The 20270-nt window shown below is 35.5% G+C and overlaps 1 protein-coding gene across 3 annotated transcripts in view; it reads right to left on the reverse strand.

The window, feature by feature from the left end:
• GABRB1 (gamma-aminobutyric acid type A receptor subunit beta1) overlaps positions 1-20270 on the reverse strand; it is a 404468-nt gene that overhangs the window by 259896 nt on the left and 124302 nt on the right. For all 3 annotated transcript variants that reach the window (XM_017872652.1, XM_017872654.1, XM_017872653.1), the window contains one exon: positions 933-1153. In XM_017872652.1, the coding sequence (XP_017728141.1) occupies positions 933-1153 (221 nt within the window). The remainder of the gene's footprint in view (positions 1-932; positions 1154-20270) is intronic.

The raw sequence follows: 20270 nt of genomic DNA on the forward strand, positions 1-20270 counted from the left end.
ATTTAGAAGGGTAACTCATCCCTTTACACATTGGGCATGTCTGATGGAAGTTACACTGGTAACAGAAAAATTACAATTGATTTATAGTATATGAACCATAAATAATAATTAACCACCAATCTTGGATTAGTAGTCTTTTTGTTGTAGCTATCAATAGACTCAAGGGAACTGTTAATTTATTTTACCATTTCTCCCAAAGACTTTTAACTTAGATATTTTTAACTGAAGTTGAAAGTCCTTGGGGTACAGAAAGAGTGGAAAAATTTCAAAGATTGTTTTACCAAGAACAACTATGTTATTTTACTGTGCAAATGAAGACCAAAGCTATCAAATTTCAAAGATCATTTTGCCAAGAACAACTGATATTATTTTACTGTGCAAATGAAGACCAAAACTATCAACTAAATAACCAACCACTAAAAATTTCATCACAGATATATGTTGTTTTCACTTGTATATTGTTTTGGGGAATTGGTGAATTTAAAGACATTAATTGTTATATTTTGACCCGTAACTGGAGTTTCAGCTTAGTATTCATGGTACATAGAAGGATTTCAAGGGCCTTATGAACACTCTGAAATAACAGGAAAATTTGAGATATTGTGAACATATAGGTTTCATCTGTTTCTCAAAAGAATCACTAAAGGTGACACCAAAGAATAAACAGCCACCACTTTACATATCCTATAATAACAGTTTACACTTCAGATATTTCTTTGGTAAAACTGGTAGGTAATTTTGATGTGTTGCCTATTAATTTGTAATAAGCCCTTAACTACATGAGGGTTAGTAATAGGCCTTCATAAGTATATGACACCCCATTTATATATTCATCTATATATTCTTGCTTCTCTTCCCTTTGCCCATTTCCAAAAGTTGAAAATGAAACAAAGCAACAACAACATTAAAACATGCAACATCAAGTCATTTACCGGAGTCCATAGAGAACTGTTCCATCAGGATGCAGTCGAATCATTCGATTTTTCACTGTGACCCCATGCACAAATGATTTCTTGTCATTCAGAAAGTAGGTGTCTGGTACCCAGAGTTGGTCAGCTACCCTATTATCTAGGGTGAGATTTAGTGGGATTCCAGAATAAGAAAGCCTTTTGTCTTTCCAAGACTGCTGGAAATACATGGTGAGTGTATAATCCTGTGAAATAAAGAAAGCCAGAAGAAGAATTTTACTATCATTATCATCTAAGGTTTGATAACATGTAGGATGTCCTGTAAGAGATTACATTTGAATATATTAAAATTCGCACTTAGAGGTATAAGGCAACTAACAGGTTAAAAGTACTAGGGGCCTTGCACTGTGGATCATGTCTGTAATTCCAGCACTTTGGGAGGCCAAGGCAGGAGAATCCCTTGAGCCCAGGAGTTCAAGACCAGCCTGCGGAATGTTATGAGACCTCATCTCTACAAAAAATATTTTTTTAAAAATTTAATTGGCTGTGGTGGTGCATGCCTGTAGTACCAGCTACTTGGGAGGCTGATGTAGCAGGATCTCTTGTGCCCAGGAGACAGAGGTTGCAGTAAGCCAGGATTATGTCACTGTACTCCAGCCTGGGTGACAGAGCAATACCTTGTCTCTAAAATATATATATATAATTAGTTAAATAAATAATAAAAGTACTAGAACTATACTTGAAAGTATATATAAACATTTCCACCAATATAGAGCAAATAGATGTAACTGAATTTTAAAGTTTGAAGTTAAGGTAATGATGTCATGGATAAAGTCATAAAGAGAAATTGTACAGAGGAATCTATGTTCACAAACATTGACCTCTGGATATTATATTATAGTTCTGTTTTGGAGAGGAATGTCTCATAAATAATAACTAAAACTGAATGCACTTAAAAGGAAAGGGTGTTTTTCAAACCACAAATGCTTTTGAATGAACACTACTCTGTTTAACACATAAAGGTTATCAATTTGCCCTTATCTGGATTTTTCTTTGAATTACAACTTATCTATGGGTGGCTCCTGAAAAGTAGTTATGAGGCACATACAAATGGAGATGTTTATTTGGTCTGAAGACTAACCTCAGTGGTGGCACTATTCAACATTTCTCGCTTACCACATTTGTGTTTCATTTCAGGAAGTGGTGTGAATTCAAAGTTGGAATTGATCTTGAAGCTTGCTTCTTCACTTTCACAAGATATTACAGAGGACATCCCCTGAACTTTTCTTTCTACTTAGGTTTCCCCTGACAGTTAGAGACAGGAATATTAGGATCACTATAAATGGCTCAAGCTGCTGGAAGGAATGGTCTTGCAGATAATGATCTTAGCACATTAGTTATTGTCTGTTTTTAACAACTCTATTAATGCAAAGTATGATTGTCCATTAAAGGAAAATAAATTGGCAGCAGTAAAATCCTAAAGTCTTTGACATGAATCTCAATAAAAACAGAAAGTTCACTTTTTCTAAGACATTCATATGGCAATAGTGACTTTGTGAATGCCTTAGTGACTATTAAGAATACACTGTGTACCTCCTGCACAGTGTTCATGTGCTACCACTGTTATATATACCACTGGGACAAAGAATGATTTGAATCATGTCTAACATCTGGGCAAACTGCACTTCATCTAGACTTCCAAATGGATTTTTATGCATTTCTGAAAATCTTAAAATATAAAACAATATTCTTTCTGCACAATGAATTCCAGGGTCTTTTAACCATATTGAAGAACATTTATACTATTTATTCAGAAGCCACCTTCCAATAATTTAAAGACATTCTTTCTTGTTCAATGGCAAAAGGATATTCACTTTGACTATTAGTCCCACAGTATCCATTTTAAAGATATAAAACCTCCTTCCACTTTACCTTTGTATTAAAAAAAAAATAACCCTCAGGCTACCTACAGTCCTCTTCTCAGTTACTGCCATTCTCATTTGCATCATCTACAAGTTCTTAATATTGTGATTTTTTTGGAGGAAAATGAATTGGGCAGATTATGGGTTTAGAATACAAAACTGCTTGATTTTAAACTCTACCATTTGTAAGCCTAATTATGAGTAACTGACATAATCTCTTGTACCTAAGATGCCTCTTTTTTTTTTCTTTTTTCTTGTCCTTTAAAGACAGTCTCACTTGGCCATCCTGGCTGGAGTGTAGTGGCGCCATCCTAGCTCACAGCAGCCTCAGATTCCTGGGCTCAAATAATCCTATCTTTCAGCCTTTCAAGTATTTGGGACTACAGGCATGCACTATCACACCTGGCTAATTTTTTTTCTTTTTTTCTTTTTGTTTTTTTGAGAACAGGTCTTTCTGTGTTGCTCAGGCTGGTCTCAAATCCCTGGCCTCAACTGCTCCCCTGGCCTCAGCCTCCCAAAGTGCTGGGCTTACAAGTGTGAGCCACCGCAACCTGACTTGCCTTATTTCTAAAATGAAAAAATAGCATTTTACTGGCTTTTTGTGAGAATCAATTGAGAAAATTAAAGTTAAGGTACTTTAGAAACCATAACCTGCTAAACAAATAAATTATCTTCAAAATTTTTAATTGCTATGTACAAATTAGTGTTACACTTCCAAATACTTAGAGTGTATATGCTCATTTTCATGAGCATTTCTATTTTTAAAAAGATGTTTATAAAAGAATTTGTAGGCAGATGGACTCTGTTGGCCATGAAAATAAACAATTGTGATGAATTCTAAGTCTTGGTGTTGGGTTCTTGTTTATAATTCAGCCAGTATAGGAAAATTAAATATCAGCCACAGTCATAGTGTAAATTTTGCCATGGCAGTCAGCATGATCAACAATGGAATACATGTGTCAGCTTATACCAATTCCTCATTAGCATCCAGATTCTTATGAGTGCCACACAGAATTCCTCACAATGTAACCTTCAGCAAAATCCTTGCTCCACAATTATTTTCAATAAAGTTTTAATATGCGATGGGGAAAACATATGATCATAAAGTATAAGAGACTATCTTGAAAACTGGTAGGAGTAAATTTTACCACAAAAGAGAAGTATATGAAGTAATGGATTGGTTAAGTAGCTTTATTTAACCATTCTACAATGTACACATATTTGAAAACATCATGTTGTACACAATAAATACATACAATTTTAATTTGTCAACTTTAAAAATGGCAAAATAATACTGAATGATAAATGCTATATTAATACATAGCATTTATTGTCATTTACTTACTAGTGTGGTAAGTGGAGAACAGAAAGGAGAAAACATGGGTAATCCCTGTTTAGACCTCTGTGTGTGTGTGTGTGTGTGTGTGTGTGTGTGTGCGTGTAGACGTTTCCCCTTTCCTCTTTGGAAACTATTTTTGTTTCCTGTAGAGAAAGAGCTACATGTCATGTGGTGAAATTTTTGTTATACAACTCATTCTGTTTTCAATAAATATTGAGTAAAAATTATATCATGGTTATAAATTCAAGCAATAATGTACCCGATTTGCAATAGAAGTTACCCAGTGAAAATGAACATATGCTAGCATATTACATCTGCAAGTAGGTAAGGGGGAGCAAGTATCCTTCACACCTGGTCTTTTAATGCATTTCTAGGGTTAGCAGCCTAATCTAGGACCTGATTCTATGATAAATAAAAATACAGACATATGATATTAATAACCTTAATAAAACCTTTTTGAAGATATTGATAATTGTGGTGATAATAATGAACATTATGGAAGTACCAAAATACACCAATTTTTCATTTTTTGACAATCTATGTAAAACCGCATGCATGACAATAATTCCCTTCTCCTGTGGCATGCTCTGTGCTCACAGTTCTCATAACCCTTTCATATCTATTATAACATTTGTTCTCACAGAAACCTTGTGAGATGGGCAAATTTTCCATGAAAGTTTTTATCATTTACAAGTCAGAGAAACTACTTATTATATTTTAAACAATTTTTTATCCACGCCTTAATATAATGGTTAACAGTGACATTTGAATATAATAAAGCCTATGACTTCATTTCGATGGATTCTATTTTAGGTAGAAAAGAAAGCCTCTAAATTGTATTTTTGTTCTCTTACACAACCAGTTTTCTGTTAATTCTTCATTAGTCCAAAGTGCAAGCACTCCAGAGAAGATGGAACATTTTTTCAGAAAGAAATTAATGCTCTTTGGCCAACAGCATTAAAATTATTTTCCTTCTAGGTGTGTTCACAAGTGTTCCACCATCTTTCTCAAGTGTGCAAGCTATTTCTTGAGAGAAAGTGTGACATATTTAGAAACTGTGGGCCATAGGGAATTCTTTGACACTGAGGTAAGTTAATGTGATAAATGGATATGAGCTTGCTTATAAAATTAATTGGGCTAATTCAAGCATGACAGAATTCAATTCATTGAGGAAAAGCAAGATGGACAATACCAAACCAGTAGCGCTCAATAAACTCCAAAACATTTTTTAAAAATTATTTTTATTTATTTTTATTTTTTTAGATGGAGTCTTGCTCTGTCACTCAGGCTGGAATGCAGTGGCATGATCTCGGCTCACTGCAACCTCTATTTCCCAGGTTCAAGAGATTCTCCTGCCTCAGCTCCCCGAATAGCTGAGATTACAGGCGTTTGCCACCACGTCTGGCTAATTTTTGTACTTTTAGGAGATGGGGGTTCTCCATGTTGGCCAGTCTGGTTTTGAACTCCTGACCTCAGGTAGTCTGCCCGCCTCAGTCTCCCAAAGTGCTGAGATTACAAGTGTAAGCCACTGTGTCTGCCCTCAGAACAACATATATTTGTTTTTTGTTTTTTTTTTTTTAAATCTAGAGATGATTAAAGGTACAGTATAAGAAAATTATGTTAAATAAAAGTCATTCTTTTGGAGAAAAAAGGTAACATTCTTCCTAGATTTATAGTTTTAAAGACAGGCTGATTCTTCCCCCCATGTTAGGTACATTTAGCAGCGTCTGAAGACAGTTTTGGTTGTCACCAGTGAGATTAGTGGTGTGCTCCTAGCATCTGTGGGTAGAGACCAGGGATACTCCTTCACTTTCTACAATGCACAGCACAGGACCCCACAACAAAGAATTGTCTGCTTCAAAATGTCAATAGTGGCAAGGTTGAGAAACCCTGCCATATATGAAAATATCTCTTTTAAGTATGAGTAAAAGATTTCAAAATGTTTTACCATTGTTTATCATGAAAAATATGTATATGAACATGCTTATCTGGAGATTTTAATGTATCCTTCAAAAGTTTATGCTAGGCAATGCTGGCATAAGATGGTTTATACTGTAAGAAGCCATTTTATTAAAATCCATTAATTATCTAGCATTTGGAATAGGAAAAACAGCTATGCAGTACAGGCAAATATGTTAAAATATGTTAAAGCATGTGTTTTACTAGAATGAGATCTAAGAAGACATCACAGAGAGCTGCAAAAGGGAGGGTTCCTTGTTCTCTGACCCCACAATCTGCACATCTCAGATTATGTTAGGAAAGAGACAGGATATTGCTTTAGCATCTAGTAATGGAGCATCCACGCAAAAGGATCGTTCAAGCAGTTCTTCCTTTTCTAACTATTCTCAAGAAAGGTATTACATGTATTTTTGTAATATGTGTGTATATCTTTTGGGGAAAGAACCAAAGCTCTTGTTCACATTTATGTTTTATCTTACATTGATTTTAATATATATTATAAGGAGTCCCAAGTACAAGCTTCTGTTCCCCATAAAATATTCATGTCAGTTTAGCTGAGCTCTGAGATCTGCCCTTTGTAAAACTTGGGCTGCTTCCCTGGAAATACTTATTAGAGTAGAACTGTGCATCACTGCCTATGACTTCCACAGTTCTTCTGTGATGGAGACTGCTTGCCTGTAATCCCTGCTGCTTGAACAGAGTCACATTCTATATCACATGAGGCTGCTCTCCTCCCATTTTTGGAATAGGAGTAGATACCTGATTCAAGAACAGTTGCTTCACAGGCATTCAATAAACATAAGCCTGGCTCAAAAAAGTTGAGATGGACCAATCAGAGTCCTTTCTCAGGAATGTGCTTGTTCGACAAAGGATCTGAGGCAGGAGCTGTTGGACCAAGTGCAAGGTTATGACTAAGAATTAGGGCTGCACTGCTATTATGAAGTTATAAGAGAGGAGAGACTGTGAATCAAAAGAGGAAGCCAGCCTGTAGAGAAAGAAAGAAAGTGGAGAAAAATGCAGAAGATAGCCATAAGGGGCAGAGTTTATTGTTAGAGAGTGAATGAACAGATTGACGAAGACTTTCTACTTCTGTTTCTAGTTCTCCCAAAGTCTGAACAGTGTTCAGTGCTTTAGCTCCTTGTGATCTCTCTTTGGTATCATTACACCAAATTCCACTTTCCTTGTGCTAATTTACTCCCATCTTTATTTCTTCCAACCAGAAAAAGTTGTAGCAATGATGCTCATCAATATACAAATCAGAATCTCATTACCAATAATTGCATACATTAAAGGCCAAGGAAACCTCAAACAATCATCTAGCCCACCTCCCTGAACTGAAAAATTGGAGGTATGCTGAGAAATCTTAGACCTAGAGATGTTAAACGACTTTTAAAAAGGGAGAAATATTTGATTTGGGTTTTGTTTATTAACCAAGACAGCAAGGAAGGGAAGAAACACATATTTACTTGCCAGCAAAACAATTCCCTATTAAACACAATGAAAATAAATTACCAAGACAAGTCACCTATATATACAAGTATATATGCTGGTAACAAGAAAAGCTCCTTAGGATAAGAAAAAAAAAACCCATAATTTGTATGTGACAAAAACAATCAGTGAAAAATGGTCTGAACCGTAATTGTGATCAACCACAAAACATCGGTTTCTAATAGAACCTTCTGTCTAAATGCATGTTTTGCTTTTCACTGTCACCATTAAGTACATTCTAAAGCAGAAATTCATCATTGTATCCTTCAAGTTTGCTGTTAATTTCTAATCTTTTATCTTTACATCATCTAGTGTTATGTTAACTATTAATACGTGTTTGTTGTGCTTATTCCTTAGTCTTGTTTTGTTATAATACCTTTAAAATACATGCATTCTTCATTAACATTGTTGCTAAAGTGCATATTCTTATTTATTATTGATTTTTCCCAGCTGTAGCCTAGTGTGTGCTTCAGAGAACATAATCTTCTTTTACCTTTGTCGCATCCTAAATAGTCCCATTTGGTCTACCCATCTGTGTAGTCAGACTTTTTGTTAGTTTTGTGTTCTGAACAATTTTGAAATTAATCAGTCCAATGACTGAACAGAATCATGTAGTTGTGATGCTACACCAAATGATAATCATCTAAGAAAATCACATGGAACACATTTTGATACATAGGGCACATATGACACTGACATGCCAACTGGAGTATGGATTACAATAAAATGAACTGCATGGCATGAGACTCACTATATGAAACTCTGAGCCTGTACTCATATAGCATAGGGTTTTAGCATTCTTAATCTAATATCTACTCTTAAAACTATAAAGATCAATTTTTCTAAAAAATGGAAAAGCCTATGTTTGATGATGAGCCCAATTTCTTTAAATAGATATAAAATTTATGTTTCACACAGTGACAGCCTAAATGGCTTTCATTCAAGAATCTAGGTAATCAGAAGCTCAAATAGCTTTTGTTGTTTCCATGGTAAGATATAGTGAAATGTTGGGCCTCAAGTAGGGAAAATTTTCTAGAAACTTCCAAGTCAAAATATTTTAGCTTGTTAGAATGACTAACTCATTGTATCAACTTTTAATGGTTGTTTACTATATTTAAATGATTGTATTACGCCAGATGCTGAGATATAAAGGCTAACTAGTATACATTCTCTGCCTCAAGGAACTCATAGGCTAGTAGGAGAGACTGCTTATTTCCAAGCTTTTCCACTGTCCTCTGCAGGCTTTTCAGTTCTTCCACCACCCGTGTAACCAGCTCCCTGCATGAAGTTCCCATCACTTCAAATACTCAGAGAAATCAGAGTGGTTCCACTTTTCGTTACTGGCATCTGCCTAATAAAGGATACAAGATGATTGAGTAGGAGTATATCAGTTTAGTAAGCACTTGCATTTGCCTAGAGAATAGATAAATCAGAGTTGACTTAATACACCACTAAAAGGAAGATGAAAGCGAGAAAAGCTGTGAGTTATTTGAGGTAGCACTTGGTGGCCTTTTAATATGGGAGGTTAGGGAGAAGGAGGCACCAAGGATGGCCACCAGGTTTCTGACCTGAGTAGGTAGATAGACTACAATAAGAAGAGTTGAAGATTGGGGGCTGAAGATGACTATTCATTTCAGATGGGTTTGTGTTGTGGGTGTCAGTGGCACATGCCCATAGAGGTGCCAAATAAGTAGTTATGGGTCAGAATGTAGGAAGACAGGGCTCAAGGAAAAACACAGCTATGTGACTCATGAGTGATAGATGAAGTCATGGGAATGGATTAGCTCACCATGGAGAGAGCATAGGGTGAGAAGAGGATAGAGCCCTGGGAAACTGGATTCTAGGATTAGTCATTCGCTCCTTTGAGCTCCCACAACTCTCTTTTACTTTGATTGTAGCACTTATCCTATTGTTTTAAAATTATTTCTCAGTCCCACTAGATTCTGAGTTCCCGAAAGGCAAAGTTTATCTTTCAGGGTCCTGGCATAGTGTACAGTGGATAGCAAATGATCAAATGCATCAGTTGAATATGAATTAAGTGGTCTCATGTATTTGGGACACTCAAGATCAGAAATAAGTGTGTTAGTGCCATCATCTTATTACATTCCAATTTCCTGAAAAATTGTTCATCCTTATAAAACATAAGTGGGTACTTTCACATAACTAAAATAATTAATAATCCAGAATTTCCATCCTCTAACAACTCAAAAATGAATGAGTCTATAATTCCTGAAAACATAGAGAATTGATAGATTTCCAGGAGGATGACAAAAGCATATGGCAAAATAAAATTAAGTTTAAAATTTACTCCTTAGAAATGAATTAATAGTGACTTTATACAAAATATTAAGAAATATATTTTGAGATATGTCAAAATGGTATTTTATTGATGGTTCCAGCAATTACTGTCATCAGTTTGATAGCACAAGGCTACTTGTACTAAAGTTTTAAAAATTGATCTCTATTCAGTGAAATTTTGAGGCTTATTTACAAGTTAGTAAATAATCAAAACAAAAAAATACTAAATTGATAATTAATTCATCAAGATAATGATTCATAAACCACTCGCATTTTAAAAACCACATAATGGCATATGACACAATAGATTTTGTGTAAGTTCCTTAGTTCCAGAGATTCACAGGATATTAGTGTTTCCATTTTTCTCAATATCTAAATAAGAGCAGAAATAAAATCAGATGCATGGAAGATCTAACAGAATATTCAGAATATGGTGGTTTGAGCTGACTATGCTTAGGTGGACTATGACTACATGACCAGAATGGTAGCCAGTATGTGGTATGCCTGGTAACCCAAGAAAGCGAGGCTAGTTATGAAGCAAGCTAAACTGAGAAAGGATATATGAATCTGAATTAAATCAAGATTCTATCAAAACTCACATTACTTTGAAGAAATGAAGAAATTCATGTATCATTTTCTATCCTTGGAAGGCAGTCTTTTCTTATGATTCGTGATTTTGTAATAAGTACAGAGCTTAAAAGGGAGAAGCCTATAGGAAGAATTCTAGGTCTGTACTCTTTTGTTGGAGGAGAAAGAGGTTTTAGGAATTCTTGACTTAAAATAGAGTGGAAAAGGATTCAGTAATATTCCTTCCAAAAATCAAACAGGTCTGATATCCCTTAGAGCTCTCAGTTACCTTTCCAGTAAAGACTCTATTGGTGGTGGTTTTCCTTCTCCTTCTACGTAAAAAAAATATCATTCTATATATGACTTTTTAATCACATGCATTGCTCCTTTTTTCACAGCTATTTGTTTAGTCATTTATTTATTTTTGTCTGTTAATTGCTTATCACCTCACCTCCTCTATCCTACTTTCTTTCTCTAACCAAGTTACCTAGTGGTAGGCAATTTTGTGTATTTTTGCTCATGCTTATAACATTGTGGGTGCGTGTGTGTGTGTGTATATATATATATATATACACACACACACACGCACCCACATGGCTTTTGTCATGTATTGAAAAGATAGTATACATTTACTTCTGTAATCTTTCTTTTCTTAATGACACAGCACAGAAATTCTCCAATTAAATGAGTAGAAATATAACTCATTTTACTTAATAGCTACATAGTATAGTATGATATGAATATACTGTTAATTATTTAATCATTATTCTATTAATGCTCATTGCAGTTGTTTTAGGTTTTTTACAACTAAAACAATTTTGCAACAAATCTCTTCTGCATCTCTGTGTTTGTGTGTGTGTGTGTGTGTGTGTGTGTGTGTGTGTGTGAGATGGATTCTCATATTCTATCTCAGCTCACTTCATAGATAGCTTGGCTTTTGTCATGCTCACCAAACATGCAATATGAAATAACCCCGTGTGTGTGTGTGTGTGTGTGTGTGTGTGTGTATGTGTGTGTGTATGTAAGCATATTTACTAGTACTAAATTACATTTTTTTGTTTGCATGATGCCATGTTCTAGAGCTCAATATTATAATTTGCTAAAGTAAATAAAATAAAACCATAGCCTGCTCCTTTGGAACTATCATTTTCTAAATATTTAGCTAAACCCAAATGTGTGAAAAGTCTCAAGTAAGGCCTTAAAGTCAGGTTTACAGAACCAAAGAGCCACATAAATATCCATATTGGCCATCTCCAGTGGCATCTGTTCGAACTTCTGTTGGTCTTTGACTGAGTCTGGCTAGAAGTGTCTTGGCAGACACTACTGGAGAAAAGGATTTTTGGTTACTTTATACCTCATGATGAGAAAAGAAAGAAAAAGAAAACTCTAGAAATGTCTTTGTGAGTGAAGAAAAAATATTTGAGAATATTAAAGCAAAAATTTGGATAACCTTAATTTTCCTCTGATGTAACTTTATAATCACATCTAAATGAATTAAGGATATAGACTGGACCTAACTAGGAAAGAAACCTCCATACTAATGGCATGGGAAAACAAACTGAGCTATCAACTAAGTCTTTGGCTAAAATAGACATTCAGTATAATAATGACATGTGACATTAGGAATTGGGAAACTTGGAATCTAATTTAAAGACTCATTGCTTATTAGTCCTGTGATCATAGAGAAAAATTTATCAAATAGTCTGAAACTCAATTTCCTTATTTGTGTGATGAGCAGAAACACTATTAACGAGACTGTTGGGATGATCAATTGAAATACTGTATGTAATAGTCCTAACAAACTTTAAAAACTATAATTTAATAAGTAAGAAAAATGAAGTAGCTTAAAATATGTTACAGAACAATGCAGTTTGTAATACATATTTTCATTCTCTTTGGGTAAATTATCAATTTTGGATCCCTAAATACTTAATAATAATTTCTGTCTGTTTCTGAACATTTAACTATATGATCAGCACTTTACTGGGTGCTTTCTATATGTTATATTGTTTATAACAATAGAAAACCACCATATAGAGTAGGAGTTAATAACCTCCTTTGATAGGTGAGACTGAGTTTAAGGGATGCCCAAAGTGATTCTTCTCAAAAATATCACAGCTGTGATTTGGACCCTGGTCTGTCTGACTCTATGGACAAAGTTCTTTCCACTATATCACATAACGTGCAATGGTTTAGGCATGTACAACAAGCACAAAAGGATTTCCTCCTAGGTCATAACTTTTACCTCTTGCTCAAGGCTGATTTCTGCCTTGCTTTTTTATGGATGCCAATTAATCATTAACATTCAGTTCTTGGGTAGATTTTCCAGTTTTCTCTGATGTTTTATCCATGAATTCTCCTTCATCAGTCAGCGATGCTAATGGATGCTGCTGCCATGATGTCCTCTGTGTGTGGTTGATGCTATATACAAATCAATCATTCATCACTGCCCTGGACAATTTTTCAGATGTTGGCCAAGGGAAAGTCAGCATTTTTGTTCCACGGTAATCCTTAAGGAGTACGGAGAGTGGAATAATTTTCTTTTGGTAGGATGGCTTTCACATTAAAAAGTCTGCCAAATTATTTTACCACTTCCGAGTAAAAATCTCATTCATCATTAGTTATGGTAGCAACTACATTTTCCTTGCTAGAAATTATTTGTAAGAGACAGTAAAAGTCAAATATTGCTATGTGCTTAGAGGTTAAAGGTCTCTTACTTTAGATTGTGAGTGTATGACGACTCTAGGATAGAGGATGAGCATAAACTGATCGAGGGAAGGGGCTGGTGCCCCTATGACCCAGCGCCACGCTGACAGAATGCCGAATAAAGGAACTATCTCTGGCCCAAAATAGAATTATGCCCACCCACCTTTAAATCGGGTCCTCTATCTCCACCCTGATTCTCATTGAATGGTACGATCAAACACTCCATTGACCAAATGAGAACCTAAGAGTCTTTCTTGACTCTTTTTCTCTTCTGGCGTTTCTGCTTCAGTAAAATGTTTCTTTATTCTTTCTATACCTGCTACAATCTAGTTTGGTCTTTATCACTTCTCACCTGATTTACTATAATAAGCTCCTAAGTATCCTTCTCTTTCTAGTCTTGCTTTTCCCTAATCCATTTGTTATACGGCAGGTAAAGTGATATTTCAATTTTTAAAAAACTGCAAATATGATCATGTTGCTCCCAAGGTTAAATTTGCTGTAGCTCCTCAATGTTATGAGAATAAAAATACAAATTTCTTAAGGGCAGACAATACCTTCCTCTGTCTCTATCTTATCTCTACAGTCACACTTCTTACTTGTTTCTTTTACTCTATTATCCAGCCACCCTGGTTTTCTCCTGGTTCCTCCAACGTACCTCTTGTCTTGCTACAAAATCTTCTTGGTCTGGAACACCGATTCCTCCTGTCTTGCCCCTTTGCCTTTACATGGCTAAATTGTTTTGAAAAGGCCTTAGAGTGGAAATGGAACTACACCCTCTTCTCCCATGTCAGGAGCCAGGAAGTCTGGGATTGGCCCTTCCTACATGCTCCCACAGTATGCTGTCATCATGGCCTGCATTGCTCTGTGTGGAAATTAGCTGGGTGCTCTTTTATTTCCTCCACTAGACCCTGGGCTTCCCAAAGGGATATTTCTCTTGCTACATCTTCAGTGTTGAGAACAGGGCCTGCCATCTAGTGGATTCTTAAACTACTATTTGCTGAATAAGTCAATAAATGGATTGGAGTCAGGAAAATCCAAAGATAGACATCCCAGTTAAGAAAAAAATTAAAAATAGTAGTGGAGGTGAAACACTCTATTAGTCGGAAAGAAGGCAGAAAAATATGAGGTTGTATAAAAGAAGGAGGAAAGAAAAAAAAAGAAAGAAAATAGAATGGACTTAAATTTGTTGCTGCAGATATGGGAGATGAAGAAAATAATGTAAGCACTCAAGGAGGACCAGAATTTATAGGAATGAAACATTGGATGTTAATTTAAAGTGTTTGAAATAGAGATATAAATGGTAAAGGGCAAGATGTAAATGATGAGCAAGACTCACTTTTAGACTATATTATCTTATGTATTTAAAATTTCTTTTTAAATACGTTTTAAATGTGCCTTAACCACTCTCTAGGGGAGGTATATGTTTCAAAGATAGGCATCAGCCACAAAAGTGGCCCAGAAAAAGAAATTGCCCTAAATAATTTACCATTCAGCCAATCAAATTCCTATTAAACTGAGTAGTCACACTAATACATTTCTCTTTACGACATTTAAAAGGTATCAATTTTGTCACATTCTAAGCTTTACATCATTTAAAAATTTTTCTAAAAATATTGCCTTTAAGAAAAGTCATGCAGAAAACCAGGTTTGCTGAGAATGAACCTGAGGATCTAGAAAAGTAGCTTTTTAGATCTTTGGCAAGACAAAAATCCCAAAAAGTGAGCTCATCTCTCTAGCAAAATGAGTAGATTGACCTGGATCAACAATTGTTATCTCAGTGTGCATAATTCCTTCCAGGACAACTTGGACTGTCCTGAAATTTACATTTTCTGACAGATGCTTTNAATTTTGTCACATTCTAAGCTTTACATCATTTAAAAATTTTTCTAAAAATATTGCCTTTAAGAAAAGTCATGCAGAAAACCAGGTTTGCTGAGAATGAACCTGAGGATCTAGAAAAGTAGCTTTTAGATCTTTGGCAAGACAAAATCCCAAAAGTGAGCTCATCTCTCTAGCAAAATGAGTAGATTGACCTGGATCAACAATTGTTATCTCAGTGTGCATAATTCCTTCCAGGACAACTTGGACTGTCCTGAAATTTACATTTTCTGACAGATGCTTTCACGGAGAATTATTATGCTATTAATTCTCATGTCATTATTGGGGAATTAATTTGAGAATGGCCTGGAATTCCCTAAGGGTTCTTCAAAATCCTAAATGAGCAATGCCCATGCTTTCATTAAGCCTAGAAAATCTGTTCCTGTCTCCATTTATAATGTCATTTCCTATTTTGTCAATTTCCTTGTATACTTTCTTTCTACTGCAGCAAAGGGAACTTAAGCCTGAAAACTTATCTTATTGTTGCTCTATAAAGACACATTATCATGACTAATAAAAGAGGAAAAGGGGAGAGAGAGAAAATAAAAGAGAGAGGAAGAGAAAAAGAGAGAGAGAGACTTTTATTATCTTTACTTTCTGGTACTTTATGTTCTCCTGTCTTGTTGACTTGCTTACTCCTGGCTCAGCAAATTTTTTTTAAAATATGTAAATTCTGGAAGATACAGAAAATTGAATCCTAGCTCAGGTGCTAATGGAAATCAAGGATCAGCAAGGGCTGATATCTGCAAATATAATGTAGAATTTTATTTTTGAAAAGTAGCTTGAGTTCCCTCCAATCTTCCACACTTTGTGCCCATTTCCCTATCCTGAAGGTGGGAGAGACTGAAGGACAAGAGACACCTTGTATAGAAATAAAATGGAGAGTTTTAGGAAGGAAAAAAGGGCTGTGCTAATGCATTTTTTTTCATCTGCATGGAGCAATGTGTATTTTGGTACAGTGTTAAGAATCCTCGAGCAATTTCTCTCATGTCACAAGTTTAAAGAGTTATCTATGAATGAGTCAGCCTGGGAGTTGCTATGGTAACAATTCTCATCCTGTTGGAGCCAGTCCCCTTCTGATGTTGCCACTGAAAAATACCTTGGTTTCAGAAGTATGTGAAGTTCCCCTTGCATTTAAATATTCATTGTTATATATGCTTTCCCTGATTTTGCAAGATTACCTGACTATAAATCATTTTCAGAATTCTATAAATAGACATGCTATGTCATGTTCCTGTCTTCCACAAGATAAAAGATAAATCCCTGTACTCACAGAACAATTTCTCTCTCTCTCTCTCTCTCTCTCTCTCTCTCTCTCTCTCTCTGTCTCCATTTTCTTTCTTGGGTGTAAGTTTGTGCATGTGCGTGTAATCAGTGCCCTTCACAGTTTAATATTAGAAGAAGACACTCTGAACAGCAGTCATAAGCCCAATTTTCAAGAGTAGTTGAAAGTACTTGTGGCCTTGCCACACTGCAACTGCACATGAATGTAAATGATCCTCTAGTTTAGTGTGGAGTCACTATGGGCCACATTTGTGTGGTTTACTGATTTATATTCCAGGAAAGAACTGCTTGGCAGAATGAAACTGCTTGTAGCTGCCATAAGTCCAAAAAAGGAAGTCCAGACTCTTTGACAAGAAAGGTTTTCAATAATCTAGCTCAACTTACTTTTCCAACATCTTTTCCCCCTTGACTAACTGCTCACTCAGGCATACCTGCTGCAGATACAAAGAGCTGCTCAATATTTCCTTAACATTCTTGCATTTCACATATCTTTTAGGCTGTATTTTTTTTTTTCTGTTCTTGAAGGTCAAAATTCTACTTATTCTATAAGTCCCAAGTGGAGTCAAGTATTCAAAGCCTTTCCCAATCCCCACTCCAAATCAAATTAACCTCCTATTATTTTACAGCTTGTTACTTTGTTAATGTCTCTCTACCAGAGCATCATACATTCTGCTTGGTATGTGTAGTCATTATCTAACTATTCATCAGTTTCCCAACTCTATATTCTCAAAGGTGTAGCCTATGTCTCATGTTTTTTTCTGTGTATATGATTACCTTCTTTCTGAGGCAAGCATGACACACTGTTAGCTGTGATGGTTTCCCTAAAATCCATTGCTGTGCTGTGCTTTTAGAAATTGTAACAGTATAGTATCATGATGAGAGTATAAGATTTGGTGTCAAATAAATCTAAATTCGATTCCAGTTTTCACTATTACTAGTTCTGTCACCAAGTCACTTAACCTCTTTGGGGTTCAGTTACCTTATCCATTAAATAGAAATTTAAATAATGTAATAAAGAGCTTAGTACAGCACTTGGTGTACCATTATGTGTTCAACAAATAGTAGCTATTACCACTGCAAATATAACTCAGGGACACTGCAAGATGTTGCTTTTTCTCAATTGTTCTCACATTACCACTTTTGTGATTGGTATATGAAAGACCCCTCTGAAGTTATGACATGCCTACAGCTACATTTTTTGTACATATTTGACCATACATTGGTCAAATTACTTTTTCGGGCTAGCCACAATGCTCTGATGTAGAGAACGGATTTATATAGACTGGGCAGTGGGCTATGCATTGGCTTAGAATATTCATTCTGCTCATTATCTATCAGCTCTACTAGATAGAGACTCCTTCTTGAGTTTGAAGGTTAGACACAGAAATGGCACAATTAGCAGCATGGAGCAGAAACAAAGGCACACAGAGAGGAAGCAGTATGTAGGAACAAAAGAAGACTAGCAATAGCTGCTAGGAATCAGAAATGCTTCCAGATAATGCAAAGATGAGTAGCTGAGCCTCCTGAATGGTAGAAAAAGGAAATACAGTTATTTCAGTGCATGAAGATCTCTAGAGTTAATGCTAGATCCTGAGTCAAGTCTTAGTTTCCAATGAAATCCAGCTCTGTGGGTGCTAGGACCGTTTTCAGTTTTTACAAACTCTTCTATGTCTTATCAACTAAAATAATAGGAACACATCTACCCTCTTTACAGTCTGGGAGTACCAACCTTAGGATCTCAATATTTATGATTTAGACACGCCTACTGTTTGACAGTTACCCCAAGGCAATCATTTCTTTATCTACCAACTAATTTTTGAGTAGCAATTACGTGCCAAGCACTCTGTTAGGCATTGGAACCCCAGGGAGACATACTCCCTCCCTCCTCCATGCTATTCCTATACCTTAGTATTAAACTTAGTATACTGCACTGCACTGTATAAAACTCTAGTTTTACATTTGTATCTTTTCCTAGAACTATGACTTCTCTGAAGGCAGTGTTTGTTTTATACCATGTCATGCACAATGTCCAAGATGTAATAGGCATTCATTAACAATATAAGATATTTGCATAGATGAATAGATTTATCAAACAGTGGTAGGTGTAATTTCTTGATGATACTGAAATAATTTTTTGAAGACCAGAACAGATGGTCTCTGACTTATGATTGTTCAACTTATGATTTCTTGACTTTACAACGATATGTAAATGATACATAATCAGTAAAAATCTTACTTCAAATTCTAAATCTTGATCTTTTCTCAGGCTAGAAATATGCCATATGATACTCTTTGCAATGCTAGGCATAGGCAGCCCACCACAGCTCCTAGTCAGCCACACAATCACGAGGGTGAAAAACTGTTACTCTACAGCACACTGTGTTGCCAGATGATTTTGCCCAAAAGTAGGCAAAGTGTTCTGGGCATGTGTAAGGCAGGGTCGGTTGAGCTATAATGTTTGATAGGTTAAGTACATTTTCCTTTCTTCTTCTTCTCCTTCTTCTNTTGATGAATTTTATTATAAGATTAAATAGTAAGAGGATTCATTAGATTTCAACAAGAAAAATAGCCATGAAAATACTGCAAGAGTTACAGCTAGTATCCAGAAGGAAGCCTTGACTTAGTTAAGTAATGTCGCTCAACATGCGTACAAAGTGAAGAGGAATTGGGATTAACATTTTTGAATATTATCAATTGATCAGACACTTTTAAAGACAGCTTTACTGACATAATTGATATGCAGTAAACAGCACATATTTAATGCGTGCAGTCTGATGAGTGTGGACATTTGCATATACCCATAAAACCACCACAGTCAAGGAAATAGACATATCTATCACCTTCAAAAGTTTTCTTCTGTCCTTTTGGGATTTTTTTGTTTGCTTGTTTTGTTTTTTGTTTTTGTGACATAAACTCTTAATATGAGATCTACCTGATTAACACATTTTTAAGTGCATAATACAGTATGGTTGACTATAGGTACTATACTGCACAGCAGTTCAGTAAAATCAGTTGGTATAAAATTTTGATTATGCAAGATGAATTAATCCTGGACCAGACAACATGATATTCATTTTATATACATTATTTTACATAGTCTTCTTAGAAATTCATAAAATCAGTGTAACAGCACACAGACTAAGGCTAAGAGAGATTACAAAGAATCATTTCAAATGTCTGAGCTGGATGTTGAACCCAGGTCTGCCCAAACCCAAAGTTGTGCTCTTTTACATGAGGCCTCCTATCAGTGAGATGACTGTGGCTCCTAAAAAGATATGCCTATGTCATAATTTCTGGAACTTGTGAATGTAGTCTTATTTGGAAAAAGGAATTTTGCAGATGTTATTAAGTTAAGGATCTTGAGATAAGATCATTCTACATTATTCAGGTGGACCACAACTCCAGTGACAAATGTCCTTATAAGAGACATACACACACAGCGAAACACACAGGGAAAAGAGGAGAAGGTGATGCACGGACAAAAGCCAAGATTAGAGTCATGTAGCCACAAGTCAAGAAATGTCTGGAACCATGAGAAAAGACAAGGAAGGATTTTCCCCCAGTTACTTCAGAGGAAGCACAGCCCTGCTGACAACTTGATTTTTAACTTCTGACCTCCAAAACTCAGAGGGAATAAATTTATCTTGGTTTAAGACACTTTGTGGTCATTTATTAGGGCGACCATAGGAAAATAGCGCACCTCCTAAAGTTGTTCTTTCAAATTTAATATATATTTTTGGATATTCACAAACATTATCAGTCATTCAGTCAACCTTATCATTTGGCATTTCTACTTATCAGTAGCATTTTGGTACTTAGCATTTAGATTCTTGAATTTCTGGTCCTGTGCAGAATATAGAATTTATCATGCCCCCTTCCTTTAGTGTGATCAAGGAGAAACAATAAATACATATCAAATAC

This window comes from Rhinopithecus bieti, unplaced genomic scaffold (assembly GCF_001698545.2).
Source record: "Rhinopithecus bieti isolate Rb0 unplaced genomic scaffold, ASM169854v2 scaffold_7167, whole genome shotgun sequence".
In the NCBI taxonomy this organism is placed as follows: domain Eukaryota; kingdom Metazoa; phylum Chordata; class Mammalia; order Primates; family Cercopithecidae; genus Rhinopithecus; species Rhinopithecus bieti.